The sequence below is a fragment of the Heterodontus francisci genome, chromosome 2, assembly GCF_036365525.1.
Source record: "Heterodontus francisci isolate sHetFra1 chromosome 2, sHetFra1.hap1, whole genome shotgun sequence".
In the NCBI taxonomy this organism is placed as follows: Eukaryota; Metazoa; Chordata; class Chondrichthyes; order Heterodontiformes; family Heterodontidae; genus Heterodontus; species Heterodontus francisci.
Genome location: NC_090372.1, coordinates 59,278,514 through 59,297,132, shown reverse-complemented (window position 1 = coordinate 59,297,132; position 18,619 = coordinate 59,278,514). Strand labels below are relative to the sequence as shown.

Sequence of the window (18,619 nt, the reverse complement as noted above, 5' to 3'; positions counted from 1 at the left end):
ATGAATACTTTCGTCTGTATTTACCGTGGAGAAGGTCATGATAGCTAGTGAGTTCAAAGGAGAGAACACCGATATCCTGGAGCATATCAACATTACAATGGAGGAGGTGTTGGAGGTTTTGAAGCACATTGAGGTGGATAAATCCCAGGGTCTGACCAGGTGTATCCTAGGATGCTATGGGAAGCAAGGGAGGAGATTGCTGGGGCCCTGGCAGAGATTTTTGTATCATCGTTAGCCACGGGTGAGGTACCGGAAGACTGGAGGATAGCTAATGTTGTTCCTTTATTTAAGGGCAGCCAGGGAACTACAGGTCTGTGAGCCTTACATCAGTGGTGGGAAAGTTATTGGAAGGGATTCTGAGAGGCAGGATTTATATGCATTTGGAAAGGCAAGGTCTGATTAGGGATAGTCAGCATGGCTTTGTGCGTGGGAAATCATGTCTCACGAATTTGAGTGTTTTGAGGAGGCGACCAAGAGGATTGACGAGGGCAGGACGATGGACGTTGTCTACATGGACTTTAGCAAGGCCTTTGACAAGGTCCCGCATGGTAGGCTGGTCCAGAAGGTTCAAACGCATGGGATCCTGGGTAAGCTAGCCAATTGGGTACAAAATTGGCTTGGTGACAGGAGGCAGAGGGTGGTAGTGAAGGGTTGTTTTTCAGATTGGAGGCCAGTGACCAGTGGTGTGCTGCAGGGATCAGTGCTGGGCCCTCTTGTTTGTCGTATATATTAATGACTTGGATGTGAATGTAGGGGGCATGATTAGTAAGTTTGCAGATGAGACCAAAATTGGTGGTATAGTGGACAGTGAAGAAGGTTGTCTAAGGTTACAACAGGATATAGATCAACTGGGAAAGTGGGCAAGGGATTGGCAGATGGAATTTAATGCAGACAAGTGCGAAGTGATGCATTTTGGGAAGTTAAACCAAGGCAGGATATATACAGTGAATGGCTGGGCCCTGGGGAGTGTTGTTGAGCAGAGAGACCTTGGGATGCAAGTACATAGTTCCCTGAAAATGGCAACAAAGGTAGACAGGGTGGTGAAGAAGGCGTATGGCATGCTTGCCTTCATCGGCCGAGGCATTGAGTACAAGAGTTGGGACGTCATGTTATAGTTGTACATAACGTTGGTTAGGCCGCATTTGGAGTACTGTGTGCAATTCAGGTCGCCGCACTACAGGAAAGATGTGATTAAGCTGGAGAGGGTGCAGAAAAGATTCACAACGATGTTGGCTGGTTTGGAGGGCTTGAGACATAAAGAAAGATTGGATAGGCTGGGTCTGTTTTCCCTGGAGCGAAGGAGGCTGAGAGGGGACATGATAGAGGTATATAAAATTATGAGAGGCATAGATAGGGTAGATAGCAAGAGTCTGTTTCCCATGGGAGGGATGACTAAAACTAGAGGGCATAGATTTAAGGTGAGAGGGAGGAGGTTTAAAGGGGATCAAAGGGGTAAATTTTTCACACACAGAATAGTGGGTATCTGGAATGAGCTGCCAGAGGAGGTGGTGGAGGCAGGAACAGTAGCAACATTAAAGAGGCATCTGGACAGGTACTTGAATGAGCAAGGCATAGAGGGATATGGAATTAATTGCCTTCATTGGCCAAGGCATTGAGTACAAGAGTTGGGACGTCATGTTATAGTTGTACATAACTTTGGTTAGGCCGCATTTGGGGCACTGTGTACAGTTCTGGTCGCCGCACTACAGGAAAGATGTGATTAAGCTAGAGAGGGTGCAGAAAATATTCACAAAGATGTTGGCTGGTTTGGAGGGCTTGATTCATATGGGCAGGTGGGATTAATATAGATAGGGATTATGGTTGGCATGGATGCGGTGGGCCGAAGGGCCTGTTTCAATCTGTACGGCTCTGACTCTATGTTTTCCTTAGAGCAGAGAAGGCTGAGGGGAGATATGATTGAGGTATACAAAATTATGAGGGGCATTGATAGGTTAGATAGGAAGAAACTTTTTCCCTTAGCGGGGGTGTCAATAACCAGGGGGCATAGATTTAAGGTAAGTTGCTGGAGGTTGAGAGAGGATTTGAGAGAAAAAAATTTCACCCAGAGGGTGGTTGGAATCTGGAACACCCTGCCTGTGGGGGTAGTAGAGGCAGGGAAGCCTCACAACATTTAGAAATATTTAGATGAGCACTTAAAACACAATAGCATACAAGGCTACGGGCCAAGTGCTGGAAAATGGGATTAGAATAGTTAGGTACTTGATGGCCGGCATAGACATGATGGGCCGAAGGGCCCTTTTCTGTGCTCTATAACTCTATAAATCTAGGCATAGGAAAATAGGGCGGCGCAGTGGTTAGCACCGCAGCCTCACTGCTCCAGGGACCCGGGTTCGATTCTGGGTACTGGCGGTGTGGAGTTTGCAAGTTCTCCCTGTGTCTGTGTGGGTTTTCTCCGGGTGCTCCGGTTTCCTCCCACAAGCCAAAAGACTTGCAGGTTGGTAGGTAAATTGGCCATTATAAATTGTCACTAGTATAGGTAGGTGGTAGGGAAATATAGGGACAGGTGGGGATGTTTGGTAGGAATGTGGGATTAGTGTAGGATTAGTATAAATGGGTGGTTGATGTTCGGCACAGACTCGGTGGGCCGAAGGGCCTGTTTCAGTGCTGTATCTCTAATCTAATCTAAAAATCAAGGAAGTTATGATGCACCTTTTATAAAGCACTGGTTCGGCCTCATCTGTATCCAATTTTGGGTACCACACTTTAGGAAGGATGTTAAGTCTTTAGAGAGGGTGCAGAAAAGATTTACGAGATAAGTTTCAGGGATGAGTGTCTTAAGTTGCGTGTCTTAACCTTGTCAAAGGCCTTGCTAAAGTCCATGTAGACCACGTCCATCGCCCTGCCCTCATCAGTCCTCTTGGTCACCTCCTCCAAAAACTCAAATTCGTGAGACATGATTTCCCACGCACAAAGCCATGCTGCTATCCCTAATCAGACCTTGCCTTTCCAAGTGCATATAAATCCTGTCTCTTAGAATCCCTTCCAATAACTTTCCCACCACTGATGTAAGTATATAGTTTGGAAAAGCTGGGGTTATTCTCCTTGAGGAAGAGAAGGTTGAGAGGAGATTTGATAGAGGTGTACAAAGTTGTGAGGGGTCTAGACAGTAGATCAAGAGAAACTGTTCCCATTGGCGAAAGGGTGGAGAATCAGAGGACATAGGTTTAAGGTGATTGGCAAAAGCAGCAACAGCGACGTGGGAAAAATCCTTTTTATGCAGCGTGTGGTTAGAATCTGGAATACACTGCCTGAGAGGATGGTGGAGGCAGATTCAATCATGGTTTTCAAAAGGGAATCAGATAAGCACCTGAAGAGAAAATTTGCATGGCTACGGGAAATAGGGTGGGGGAGTGGGACTATCCGTGTTGCACTTGCAGGGAGCCGGCATGGACATAATGGGCTGGATAGCATCCTTCTGTGCTATAACCATCCTATGATTCTTAGAGGGATGTTGTATCATGGTCAAAGTTATATTATTTGTGACTTTGGTTAAGGCTGTTTTGTTGCTGTGGTAAAGATGGAGACCTGCTTGGAGAGATTGCGTCCCAGAGTTGCGAGAAAGATGGGCACAAATGTGGGAGGCAAGAACACATTCAAGAATTTGGTAGAGGGAAGGGTCAATATTCTGCAGTGACAGAGGGGTTGAGGGTGGATTTTTTGAGAGGAATGAGGGCAATACTGTGGTTTTAAAAGGGGAGTGTGATGGCACCTGAGGCATGGGACCATTTATTATTTTAGCTAGCATGCAGGCCAAGAAGGGAAGTTGTGTGGTCAGCAGTTTAGTGGGAATAGCAGAAGGGTCTCATGGAAAATATAAGCTCAAGGAGGGCATAGGGAGAGATGGGAGAGAAATTGGAAGAAGGTTCAGAGCTTGGACAAGGTGGGGCCCTTAGGGAGGTTTGGCTTGATGGCCAACGGGCAGGAGGAGTTGTGGTAGAGGAGGCTGAGCAGATGGTCTCAATCTTAATGACAAAGAATTCCATAAGTTCCTCGCGCTTGCTGTTGGAAGTGAGGGTGGCAGGAGCTTAGTAAGATTGTTGGTATTAGGAGAAAGCAGCTAGGGGTTATCTATGCTCTCCACGGCAATCCTGGGGCAATGATCAGATTTGACAGAAGAGATCCAATCGCGCTTGATATGATGAAGCAGATCTTGTGATAGATGGTTTAACCAGTTGTGCACCAGATACGCTCAAGTCTGCATCACTTAGACTTAAGGGGGCCACACTGGGGATGGTGTTGGAAGCACCCAAGGTTTTACAAATGATCAGACGGAGGAGAGGAAGTGGGGGCAGGTTGAGCAGATTGGCAGCTGCAGAAAGATTGTGACAAATGGAGGTCCAAAGGCTGTACAGGTTGAAATGTGAAAGTGTAGTTCTAATTGACTTGGAAGAGTTTTATTTTAGGGGCGGGCACAGAAGTGGGGTTGGAATAGGAGGAATGGGGCTGATGCAAGGAAGTGCTTGGAGATGGCCTTGTCTGGGATCAAGACCGTGGGAGTAGAGAAGCTATGGAAATCGCAATGAAGGGATGGCCATGAATATGGGGTAGGAAGGTTGATGTGAAAGGAGTGGTTAAGGACAAATAAGACAGTGGTGCAGTGGCTAGTACTGCAGCCTCTCAGCTCCAGCGACCCGGGTTCAGTTCTGGGTACTGCCTGTGCGGAGTTTGCAAGTTCTCCCTGTGACCGTGTGGGTTTCCTCCGGGTGCTCCGGTTTCCTCCCACGTGCCAAAGACTTGCAGGTAAATTGGCCATTGTAAAAATTGCCCCTAGTGTAGGTAGGTGGTAGGAGAATTGAGAGAAGGTGGTGATGTGAGAGGGAAAATGGGATTAATGTAGTATTAGTATAAATGGGTGGTTGATGATCAGCGTGGACTTGGTGGGCCGAAGGGCCTGTTTCAGTGCTGTATCTCTCTATGACCCTAAGAGGGCAGTGAGAGGAGTAGGGGAGAGAGCGCGATGTAATTTGGTGGTGAGTGCCATGCCATCAATAAGGCAGTTTCGGCAAAGTAGTTGATGGAAAGTATAGCTAAGCGAGGAGGCTTCAGTAAGGGGCAAGATGTTGCCATCCACAAAGCAAGTTTCTGTCAGAGCCATGATTTCAATGCTGTCATTCACAATAAGGTCATGGATAGCAATAGCCTCATTCTCACATTCTGGAGGGAATGAACACGATGGAAAGGAAATTGATGAGATTAGCCTCCTGCAGTCTTGGTGGACAGGAAGGTCGGTGAGAAAGGAGGGTGGGCATTTGAGGTTATTGCTTGTAAGATAGCAGTGATGGGGGCCTTGATGGGTGCTCTGCAGAATGCTGAGAAATTCAAGCCTGAGACTAGGGAAGCAGGGAGATGGTGATGAGTTAGGATAGGGATTTGAGTCGAGAAGTGTGCAAAGCACCAGAGGAGGGAGAACTAAAAAGTGGCATGAATGAGTGATAAACGGAGGAGACAGGTCAGAAGTGGCCAAAAAGAAGAAGAACATGGAGATAGAAGTAATAGAAGGAGATAGAAGATCTGGAGATGCAATCAAATGAGGGCACAAATGGATATTGATGGAACTCTGGTTATATCGGCATGGCAGAGGTTAAAGGAGATATCCTTTGGTTATAAACAGAGGACAGGAGTCTGAACATAAAGGTTTAGGTTGACTTGTAGACGAGCTGAAGTCCGCTTCGAGCATTGACGAATCAAAGTCCAAGTTCAAAGATCATTGTAGAGAAGGAGTGAATCCAGGAAATGTTTGAGGAGCAGAGTATCAGTGGATTCACTGTTGTGGTTATTATTTGGCAAGAGAGCTGAGGAGGCATGGATATTCAGCCATGTGCCAGCAGAGCTTGATCCAGGAGACCAGTGGAGGTGAGCAATGGTAGCGAAGACCTGCAGATCCAGCAGAAGAGTGAGGAGCAAGTGTGAGTGAAACCCAAGAACAGTGAAATCCTGGTGTCCTGACCAACATTTATCTCCTAACCAACATCAGTAAAATAGATTATGTTGTCTGTTACGGCGAGGTGAGGAGGGGGTCTCCAGCTTCCCTGTCGCCCTTCGTTGTGTTTAACTGCAACAGGGTTTATTCCTTTTTTAAACAGTGATTGGGCTTACCACCTCTGAGTGTTTTATCTTTTACCTTTACTGTGATTGTGAAAGAACCAATTGGACAGGTTTTCTTCAGTTTGAACAAGATAGAGATAAGTTTATTATACTTAACACTAACCCCAATTTAAAAGTACATAAAGAAATGCTACACATTCATGCACACATTCACACGAGAATCACGCACACACAAATAGATTACAGAGGGATAAATAGATTTAGCTGTTGGATTAAAGTCCAGAATAAATTAAATTTACGTACACAGTCTGTGAAGTGGGTGATCCAGTAGTCCTCTGACTGAAATTGTATTCTTGAAGTCCTTGCTGGTCACAGTGCACTTTGTGGTTGGCCTGCTTTGCTCAGGGTTTTCTTGAAGGCAGAATTGTAGGTGGCTCTATTCCCCTGGTAGCAGTCTGTAGGCTTGGAGGGTCCACAGTTGCGGACAGTTTTCAAACTTGATGTTTTCTGGGTAGAGAGAAAGGGAAGCCCACACCTTTCTCTACTGCTGCAGTCTCAGTTTCTGCTTGTCTTCTCTGAGTGTAACAAAGCTTCTGTTTTTTTTTAAGAGACTGACACAGTCGCATGGTTTTCACGATCCCCTTTGTTTTTAATGAGGTCCAAAGTCTGAAACCCGAAAGCTCTCACAGGTGGGGTTGTCAATGTTCACCCCCTGGAAGGACATCTGCACTTATGAATGCCTCGGGATGACTTTGCATGGCCCGCTAACTAGGATGATCTGGGTAATCTGCTCAGTTAGTCAAAGCATTGTTCTGGCTGGGCTGCTTCTTAGACTTTTGTCTCCAGTTCAGTCTCCTAGTATTTCAGATGAAAATTGCAGTGGCCATTATCGGCTGCTATTTTTAAAAAAGTCAACTGTAGTATTTTTTGCCATTAAAAGTCTGCCATAGAACCATAGAAAAGTTATGGCACAAAAGCAGGCCATTCAGCCCATCATGTCTGCGCCGTCTGAAAAAAACTAGCTGCCCAATCTAATCCCACTGTTCAGCACCTGGTCCATCACCTTGCAGGTTACAGCAATTTAAGTGCAGGTCCAGTACCTTTTTAAATGCAAGTTTCCAACCAAATAAATTAATATTTCTCATTTGGCATATGAAGTTTTCTTGACATGTCATTTATCTCATTACTATCTCTGGGAACGTGCTGTATGAAAATCGGCCACTGCATTCCCAACTTTACATAAGTGACAACCCATAACAAACTTTGCAAGTGTAATGAAGTGCTTTGTGATCAGGTGAAGTCATGGAAGGTATTCTATAAATGCAAGTTCTTTAGTTTCAAAATGTCAATTTATTTGCTTTAAAATAAATATTTTTGTAAACAAAGTAAACTTTAAAAAAAATTCAGTAATCACATTCTGAAAGCTTAGGAAAATAGACAGATGACTGAAATATGCTCAACTCTGCCACCTGGTGCCCACATTGTGTAATTGCAGTGTGGCAAGTTTACCTGTGGACATTCCTAAAGCTGCAAGGAATATTCTTTACAACTGAAAGTAGCGATCACTATGTATATAATGGGATTCTTTGGTTATATAAGATATTGAAAGGGGATTGGTGACATAATATACAAGGACACCATTATTTTTCAGAGAACTGGGTTTGAATCTAATCTGAGCAGGTGTGATGTAATAGAGAGATACAGCACCGAAACAGGTCCTTCGGCCCACTGAGTCCATGCCGACCATCAACCACCCATATTATACTAATCCTTTATTAATCCATTTTTTCCTCTCTCATCCCCACTTCCCTCAATTCTCCTACCACCTACCTACGCTTGGGGCAATTTTTTTTACAATGCCCAATTTACCCATTAACCCGCAAGTCTTTGGCATGTGGGAGGAAACCGGAGTACCTGGAGGAAACCCACACAGTCACAGGGAGAACTTGCAAACTCCGCACAGGCAGTACCCAGAACCGAACCTGGGTCGCTGGAGCTGTGAGGCTGCAGTGCCATCCATTGCGCAACTGTACCACCCACTTTGTAGATACAGAGTCCAGAATAAAATGAATCTTGTCAATTTCTTTCTAGTCCCTGTCTGTATCTGTAACACAATACCAATTGTTTGATTTTAATGCAAAACCTCAAGGACCCAAAGGCTGGGTTGTCTGAAGTAGAAATGTCATTAAGGTACAATAGGAGTTAACTGTTTGGAGGTTGCAATTGAGGCACCTTGCTGAGGCAGTGTAACTGGAGTTTTATGTATCACCTAACCCATGCTATGCCTGCCCTGAGAGTTTTTTGATTGCTGACATTGGATGTAATAAGTATTTACTTCTCAATGCAACGTTCCTGCCTTAACATAAAAAATGTTTTTGCACAAAAAAGTGCATATGTTAATATCAAAATTCACAGTGCACTTTTCAGAACTACTCTATTTTGACAGGAAACTATGTTCCAATAATGTTTTTAAATTTATGTAGTTAGTTATTAATCCAAATTGTTTATACTATATCAGCTTGGATTGTTAATAAATGCAAAAACATTATAATGTCTGGTTATTATAGTGTGCAGCATCTGCTATAAGCTAGCAGCAAATATTTTGAGGCCCTACTTACCACTGCAGTGAACACAATCCAAATCCCAGGATAGGGATATTTCCATTGACGTGGGGGTGGCAACTGCCCACACTATGCCACTAACTCATATCTGAATTGGTTGGATTAAGAACTTTGGAGCAGAACCTAGCAACAACAGATGTTCCAGCTGAGGATGGCCACAGAGATACACAAAAAATGCATTTTAAATTTCAATTTGCAGTTGGGAAACTGGCATTTGAGGCAGTGGTGAGCCCCACTTCTATCAGAATCTGGTCCTATATGCAGGCAAAATTAGTACTGGGGCAGCGGAGGTGGAACTGGCAGGATTTCTTCCTTTTTCATTCTTGGGAGGTGGGCATCACTGTCAGGGTTGGCATTTAATGCTCATCTCTGGTTGCCCTGAGAAGGTGCTGGTGAGTCTTTTATGGGTGCAGTTACTCTTTGTAGTAGTTAGATACAACTGAGTGGCTTGCTTAGCCACTTTTTAGGCCATAAAGAAGCATGTTGGTGTGGGGTTCGAGTCACATCCCAGGGAAGGACAGAAGGCTTCCTTTATGGGACATTAGTTCTTGGGCTTTTATGGCATCCAACAACTTGATGAACTCTAATTCTCAAACTGAAATTTGAACTCTAGTTCACTGGACTCTTAGTCCAGACTTCTAGATTATTAGACCAGCACTGTGGGTGTACCTACACCATGTGGACTGCAGCAATTCAAGAAGGCAGCTCACCACCATCTTCTCGCGCAATTAGGAATGGGTAACAGATGCTGGCCTTGCCAGCAATGCTCGCATCCCATGAATGAATAAAAAAAAAGTAACATAACCATATCCTTCTGATGGCAATATAATTCTTTCTATTCAGATGATGTCTGCAAGGAAGGGGTGATGGATACAAGAAGCTCCTGCCCCAATTTATGGTAGAATTTACCAACATCCACAAGAATAGGGGCCCATCCTATCCACTCCAATTGTGCAACTATTTCTCCCCACTGCTCCCAGCCCATGAATTTTGATATCTAGACATGTAAAGGATCTCGGGCTGTTATGCTTATACTTCCTGTCACTGTTTGGAGTGGCATTTAGGAAAACCATACACAAATAGGGAATGCATAATCATTTTCATGTGTTCATTTTTCTCACTTAAGTGGACTTCTGCAAGTTTTCAAGTATGAATCCTGATTATGCTGAGGAGTATCTTTACCCAGACCAGATGATGGGTTTCACAGGCTACCTGGAACACCAGCTTGCTCCTACTGCTAATGGATTTTGCACAGACTTCTCACCTGATGACCAAGAAGAGGAGAAAGAAGAAAGTACCTTTGTTAAAAAACTTAACTAACTCCTTAGGGATGATCCTTCTCCTGGTGAGAGGGCTAGGCCAATTTAGGGCACACACGTTAACCTGACTAAATGTCCTTTCCTGTCTGAATTTTCTGCCATTTTTCTGTATTTATCACCTCTCCAGTATAATATCTATGAGTTGAGCTTGGAAACAGTTAGTTTTTTAAAAAATTTAAATATGATTGGAAGCCAAGATTGTGAAGATGCTTATTATTTGTACCTGTACTTGAAAGGAACCAAGCACCTATTCAGTTCCATTTTCACGTTTATAATGTGTGTTATGGTGACTATGCATGTTTAAAAATTGTAGCTGCAGTTGTGCGAGCACATTTTGTTTTTTTTTTAAACTGTTCATAGTCCATTTATTTTGTGTATGCTTAATTTTACCGCAAAGCAGCTTTTGAAATAATATTTGCAGAAGTTGGGGGTAATGGTGTTTTCCTACAAGTGTTACAATATAACAAACCTTTTTTTGGCGTGGTACATTCTGTTGTGTAATGATGGTTCTGTTGTGTAATGATGTATTAACTGGGATACTGTTGCTTATTTAATATTTTAAGTACCATCGCTCTGCTCCCTGCTTTGGCTGTAATAACTGGAGAGAGGAAAATGTTTCTAATGTGAATGAAGTATAAAGAACAGACTGAGGGAATGCATCATGTTTAGGTTAAAATTTGATTAATTTTCTGGATATAACTTCATAGTAACTCCAGATTAATTCCATTATGGTTGCATAGGAATTATTTTTAAAGTCTTGAGTTGCTATTAATGTAACAATGTGATGGAAAATACTTGAGGTTAATTATCCCAAATAATTCATTTGATTGACTGTTCTGAGCAATGAATCATATGGATTTAGTTGAACTGGTAATAGAGCATGTTGTCTGATGTGTGCAAATACCATAAAGCGTTTTAACTTGAGGAAAGAACAAGAAAGTAAGTGTTATAATGGACCAATAAGCAGATGGCCATACAATTAAACTACATGTCAGAATGTTGAATCAGATGGTGCATACCAGTTTGTGCACAGTATGTGAAAATAGCCACCCTGCCTGCAGCTTGGGAGGGCAAGGTTATATCTCTGGATCTAAAACAGGATGGAGTCTTCTACCAATATAAGAATCATTTATGTATGTGCTAGCCAAGAACATTGCATACTGCATTCACATTCTGGCTCATCTCTATGACTTCTTGTCTCATTATAGAACCTTTGTTGATTCTATTTTCTAAACATTTAAAGTTTGAGGATAAAAGGGAAACAAATAATGTATATCTGATAATGGCTTAAAATGAAGGGAGAGTACAGTTCAAATTTCAAAGGTACAAATATTATGAAGTAAGAGGTAGAAATCTTGGACATGACTTTTTTTTGTAAAGGAACAAAGAAATTCCATGGAAACAGATTGCTTGGCCACAGAATATTAAACTTGAGGGAGATCTGAATAATGTTTTAAATCTAACTGGTGCTCCTTCATGTCATGCCATGTAGCTGATTCTACTGAAAATAACTGCACACGCTATCACCAGAACCCTAATTTTCCCATGATGTCTAGAATAACTATTAATATTGCAATTCTTGAGAAGACTGTATTCACTAATGAGGCTGTATGTTTGGGCTGCTGCTAACAGCTACTGAGATCAGTAGGTACTGATGCCACATGTGTAACGAGTTGTTTTTTTTTAAAAAAGAGTTCAACTCTTAATGATTTCATTCCATGTGTTGCCAAATTGTTCCATTGAGGATTGGACTTGTCATAGTTATAGCTGCTTCAACTTGGGAAGCCTAGGGAATATATGATTTGCATCAGAAGATCATCCTAAATCTGGCAAATTGCTGTTGTCTAGAGATAGTGAAAATTCATGTAGGTCCATGTTGTACTGATGCACAGTATTGACTGGCTTAGTCCTTTTTGAGCTCTGGTGGTAATAACCCTATCAGGAGTATTCAAAGTTGGACGATGATCATCAATCTCAAGTATTATAAATTTAGCACCACTGCCAGTGAAAATCAGGTCAGTTCTGGGGATACTGATATTTCTGCTTTCCACCAGCAAAAAAACAGATCAAGTGGGTTGAAGGTGTATAGTTTGTATGGTTTTGTTTTTCCTTCAGGTGAAGTGAGAGAAGCAGAGGAGAGATTAGATTGCAAATTTAAAAAATGGAGACAGTAATTGAATTTCTTCCCCTTTAAAGATGTGTGGTCTTTTCTTAACTATGTCTCTTGTTTTGTCAATTTTGTTTGCCTTGTAGCATGTAAAATTAGATGGGTGGAAGCTAAGTGCACAAGTTATTATTTGTAAGGAAAATTATAATTCATTTGTGTGATTTCTGTTGATAAAATGGTGAAAGCACAGGAGTACAGGAAACCTGCATATTGCTCATACAGAATGATTTTATACATCCATTCCCATTATTTTGAGTGTGGAATAAATGTCCTAAGTAAACTCTGCCACTGTACCTTAGTTAGCATTTTTAGCTTTTTTCCATGGTGTACATTAATTTTAATCAATGGATCTATATGTAAACCGTGTTTGAAAAATATTACTACAGTGCTTTAGGATGTTTTAGTGGGAAAATGGCATTCTGCTGACCTTAAACCTATTGTCTGCTCTTTATCTCTAAGTATTATAAATGCAGTTGTGTATTTTACTCCTGTTGGCTGAATGATGGTGTATAATAATAGAATTAGCCGGAAGCCAATGAACGGGATACCTACAGCTAAACCTACATAGTCCATCAGTCTAAGGAACTAGTGTACGTTAATGCTGAGTAAGGTCAGTCAACTGAGAATTATGCTGAAGCTCATTATTTAAAACAGTTGTGCATTTTTAATTTTGAATAATGTCACAGAGGAACAGTTCAAAGTTAGTTGACAATGTTGTTTTGATGTACTATATAACGCACCTTTTTGTTGAACTGATGTTGGATGATATGAAGCATTTATTGATGAACATCCAACAGTGTTAAAACAACCATTGACATTATCAGGAAAGTGGTTGAATTGATGTTGGGGGGGTGGGGTGTGGGGGCAGAAATTATGGATACTGTGATGAAATTCATGAGTTTAATCCTACTGAACAATATACATTGGCACTGCCACTTGTATAATCAAATTATGTCTATTCAAAATTAATTGCAACTATTGCATAATTATTTTTAGAGTTAATATATGCATGTAAATCCTTCCATGTGAATAATGGTGAATCAGATCAAAAGTTAATAAATCTTGGTACTGTACACATTATGTTCGCTGAAGATGTTGAACTTAGATTCCTTTTGCAATCAGGTGTGTGACTTTTAGAAAAAATGCACTCCAGCACAATATGTAATGAGCCTCAATGAGGATTACAGTGCAATAGGAAGAGTTTGGTCTTGTCCAAATATTGTGGATAACTCCAGATGAATCATTAATATTTTTTGTGATATTCTTTGAAATGTAATGTCCTTTTTCTGAGGATTTTTTGACTTTATTTTGTAAGTATATGTTACTGAACAGCTATTTCCAATTCCCCTTTTATATGTTTCAGTGAAAGGTGATTGGGTCATGTGATGTTGAAACCTGAGATCTGTACAATTTCACCGCAGTGAGGACATACATTTTCAATCATGTTCTAGAAAATGACGTAACATTAGGAAATCCTGTGACTGTTGGGAATAGTTTGTTATGGAAACTGGTCACTGTACCAACACAGAAAATTCAAAATTTACACTCAATGCTTGCTGTGATTGAGATTCTTGGGATTATAGGTTTTAGGAGATAATTTACTTTTTTATTTGAACTAACTAATTTAAAAGACTAGATAAATATACATCATGTAAACATGTGTAGTTACTGCATCTTAATGTTCATCCATCAAGTAACTGCATAACATATTAACATACAGCATCAGTCAGGTAACTCCATTATCAGACATCGGTCACATTAGATTTTTGTTTTTTTTAATATGTATACTTCTATCAAAAAAAAATACCTCGGGCAAGCTGTCCTGTGTTCTTGGTTGTCTTTGAAAGGATCCATGAAATTGTGCAGAAGGCTGCTTTTTAACTACCTGTTTACTGCTGTATTTTACATTTACCTTGAACAAAATTAGACATTTTACTTTGTTAAAAGTTTCATGATGGATTATGTGCGGAAAACTGTTGCAATAACGGACCATTTTTTCTCAAGTTTTCATTGTACATAAAGGGATTACTGCTCAAACTTACATTGGACTTTGTGTTTCATAGTGAAATTATTAGAGTTGTCTGTATGAATCCAGAATAAACAGATCAATAAGAGTGCTGTGTTTTTTGGTAATGGGTTATTGAGCACAAAACAAAACAATTTCATAAATGAGTATTGATGAAAACAGACATTTTGGCGAAGCTTTGTGTCCAGCACTCATCAGGACAAGTTGCAAGAATACCAATGTAAGGGAAATCAACAAATGTACACAATATGAGAAGAGAGTGCTGATTGGTTGACAAGTGGACTCTGGTAGAGGTGTTTCCATGGAGAATGCACCAGTTTATGGTGACTGACAGTTAACTTCCAAGCTTTGTTTGAAATTTAAACCAGGCAGCTTGACTTTGGTCAAGGCATTGTCCCGAGGAATGAACCAGTGAATGGCTCTCACTTATTTTGTTTAGCTGAAACGGGCGCAATGTGTACACGTTCTTTCTGTCTTGATAATCTGCCCTGTGTAATAATATATGTGGCATCCAATACATGTAAATGCGCCACACTGCAAGTCCAACTGACAGTCTTAAATTGGTTGTCAGCGTAATTCTTAGCTCACTGACGATTATTTAGCAAATGTTGTCCAATTACAACTAATGTTGGACACTGTTTTGAGTTTTGCATGCTTAGGCAAAATAAGTGACCGCCATTCTCATACAGTATAAATTTGTTGCTTTCCCTTCCATTGGTATTCTTGTGAATTGTCCTGATGAGTGCAAGACGAAAAGCTTCGACAAAATATCTCTTTTCAGCAATACTCAAGTTCTGTACTACCAAACGATTACTTTCATAAATAATTTTTTAAACTTCAGAAATTTGTACTCCCAGCTGATACCCAATTTTGTCCTTGCACAAAAAAACATGCAAAATAAATGGAATAGGCACATGGCTTTTGTCATGGTCTATCTTTGTCCTGATGGTAAGCCATTTTTGAGGCAGGCATTTTTTTTTTTTACTTTTTGTTACCTTCGATTGTGCAATTAAGTTAACTTGAACCCCGATCTAGTGACCCAGCCCAAAACTCTGCAAACTCACCTGATCAGAGTGGGGGAGTTTGATTAATAGACTCCTTATGTAAAACAGTCTGTATCCAATCCACGAGTGGAGAAGTTAGAGATCCCTGTCTGCTATTCAAGTATGAAGTCAAGAAGTGAGCAGGTAATGGACAGTGTGCTTATGCAGCTGTGGCCCAAAATTGAAATACGTAAGTTCAAACATATACCAAAGTAGAAAAATGACTCCAATGAACTGGCAGAAAGCCAAAGAAAATTAATTTTATGATGCAATCCTATCATTTAAACATGGCAAAAAAACATTCAAAACAAAGAGAAGGGAGAGATAGAAAGCTGGAAGTGGAGGGTAGAAAGTTAGTGCTTTTCTTGATGTATATTAATAATCAAGACCTGGGTGTACAGGGCACAATTTCAAAATTTACAGATAATACAAAATTTGGAAGTATTGTGAACTGAGGAGGATAATGATAAACTTCAAAAGGACATAGGCTAGTGAAATGGGCAGACAAGTGGCAGATGAAATTTAATGCAGGAAAGTGTGAAGTGATTAATTTTGGTAAGAAGAATGAGGAGGGGCAATTTACACAAAAGGGTACAATTCTAAAGGGGGTGGAGGAGCAGAGGGACCTGGGGTATATATGCACAAATCATTGAAGGTTGCAGAGCAGGTTGAGAGAGCAGTTCATAAGCATTTGGGATCCTGGGCTTTATAAATAGGGGCATGGAGTACAAGAACAATGAAGTTATGATAAATGTGTATAAAACACTGGTTCAGCTTCTACTGGAGTATTCTGTCCACTTCTGGGCATCACACTTTAGGAAGGATGTGAAGGCATTGCAGAGAGCGCAGAAAGTATTCATGAGAATGGTTCCAGGGATGAGGAACTTCAGTTACATGGATAGGTTGGAGAAACTGGAGCTGTTTTTGTTGGAGAAGTTGATAAATGTCTTCAAAATCATGGGACTAGACAGAGTAGATAGAAACTAATAGGGAGAAATTAATAATCTTGCTGTAAAGGAGCCTTTGGGAAATAATGACTATAATATAGAATTTTACATAGTTTGAAAGTGATTTAATTCATTCTGAAACTAGGGTCTTAAATCTGACCAAAGGAAGCTATGAAGGCATGAGGGGCAAGTTGGCTATGGTGGATCAGGAAAATACACTAAAAGATTTGACAGTATTCAGACAATGGCTAGTATTTAAAGAGTATTACATGGTCTGCAACAAATACACATTCGTCTAAGATGCAAAAACCCAGCAGGAAAGATGAATCAACCGTGGCTAACAAGTTAAAGATTGCGTTTGATCGAAGGAAATGGCTTATAAGGTTGCCACAAAAAGTGGTAAGCCCGAGGATTGGGAGCAATTTAGAATCCAGAAAAGGATGACCAAGAAAAAGAATATGAATGCAAGCTAGCGAGAAACATAAAGGCGGACTGTAAAATCATCTTTAGCTTTGTGAAATGGAAAAGGGCAAATGTGGGTCCATTACAGGCGGAGACAGGAGAATTTATAATGGAGAATAGGGAAATGATGTAGAAATTAAACAATTACTTTAGTATCTGTCTTCATAGAGAAAGATACAGAAAATCTCCCAGAAATACCAGGGACTTGTAAAATGAGGAACTGACAGAAGTTAGTATTAATAAAGAGGTAGTACTCTGTGACTGGTTAGGATCTGGAATGCAGTGCCTGAAGGTTGTGGTGGAGACATTCAATTGAGGCCTTTAAACGAAAATTGGATAATTATTTGAATTATTTCCAGGGCTACGGGGAAAGGAGCGGGAAGTGGGACAAGGTAAGTTGCTCTTGTAGAGAGTCGGCACGGACACGATGGGCTGGATGACCTGTGCTGTAACCATTCTATGATTCTATGGAGCACAACTGAGCAGGAATCATCACTGAGGAGCACAATATTTGTGTATGTCATGTTGGAATGGGTGAAGGCAGCCTTCTCAAGTTGAAGTCTGTCTCACTTCTGTAGGAAAAGCGAGTGCATAATTCCAGAGATGTCTCAGACTGGTGGCTCAGTGGTGCAGCTCCACCCACTGATCCCCATGGAGGAGGCACTGGTCGAGATTGTGAAGGTGCCATCGCATATGAAGCAGGAAGTTGTCCAGAGCAGGGTCATTTGATTGCCCTTCACCTGTCAATTGAGCTGAGAGGGAGTAGCGTGTTCCAGCCCAGTTGCTGCCAACTCTTCAGCAGGAAGAGATGTGTCTGAGGTAGCACCATTACGTCATCCTCCCCCCCACCACCTTCCACCAGTGCCGACACACTCGCCTTGGCCGGGCCTTAATCTAGCTTAGAACGGGGAGCACTGGGTGTACTACTGTTCGCGAGTGAGCAGAAGGAGGAATGTGAGGCAGTGTCAGCTGTGGGCAGCCCCACTCGAGGATAGATATAGCCATTATCCACTGGGCAGAGGTGCTGGGCCTTGGGTGTCACGCACACAAGGAGGATCTTCCTGGAGCATTAGAAGCAGATGAGCTCCTGTTTGTTGGAGATCCCTGATACATTGCAGAGCCATGAGCAGACAATGGAGGAGTCCATGCAGCGCATGTGCTCTGTCATAACTCAGGGTTTTGAGCGAATGAGCTCCTCCATTGAGATCGGCCAACCTCTTGGAGAGCCATATGCAGTGCCATTGAATGGATGCAGAAGCAATGCACTAATGTGCACAGGAAGAGTGTGACTCTGTAGCATTCACCCATCGGTGTCACTGATAGCACAGAGATGTTTGGAGTGGATGCCAGCTGCATCCCAGCCATTGGCTTCATCCTGTGTGCAAAGGCACCATGAAAGGGCTGAGGCAGTCAAGGAAGAGAATAAAGGGGCCACCAGAATCATCCTTCACCCCCTCTGTCTGAGGAACCACCCATTCAGTAGGGCCCTGTGTCAGAGGCTTCCTGTACAGAAGCCCCCATGGGCACCTTCACAATGAGGATAGAAGCCGCAGATATCACAGCCACAAGCAGAGACAAAGGAGGAGGCTGCCTCCACCTCATCGTCAGCTGTGGGGGAGCATCCCATAGAGGTGGATGGAACGAAAGGTGCCTTGTCATTAGATGCATTTTATGGATCACTTGGGTGATGTTTTCTCATTTTATATGTCCATTGAATTCCCTATTATATTGTTCCGTATGCTTGCAAGCAGACTTGTGTGTTATTACTTGATGTCAAAAGGGTCGTAGAGCTATGGGCTGGGGAGAGGGTGGGGTGCTGAGGGAGGTGAGTTTCATGCAGTGCTATGATGTGTGTTGGGGGTGGCTGTTGGCTTTAGAGACCCCAGTCTCAATCAATGTGGGTGGTGAAGGGATTATTTAGATTGATGTATTTTATGGATAATTTCCCTCTCTGATAGAAAGTGAGGG

The 18,619-nt window shown here is 41.8% G+C and overlaps 1 protein-coding gene across 1 annotated transcript in view; it reads left to right on the top strand.

The window, feature by feature from the left end:
• The window catches only part of LOC137384533 (lysophosphatidylcholine acyltransferase 1-like), a 294,731-nt gene extending 280,447 nt beyond the window's left edge, over window positions 1–14,284 (top strand). The window contains exon 14 of the mRNA XM_068058678.1: window positions 9,814–14,284. Within this exon, the coding sequence (XP_067914779.1) occupies window positions 9,814–10,007 (194 nt within the window). The 3' untranslated portion in view covers window positions 10,008–14,284. The remainder of the gene's footprint in view (window positions 1–9,813) is intronic.
• Window positions 14,285–18,619: the final 4,335 nt, after the last annotated feature.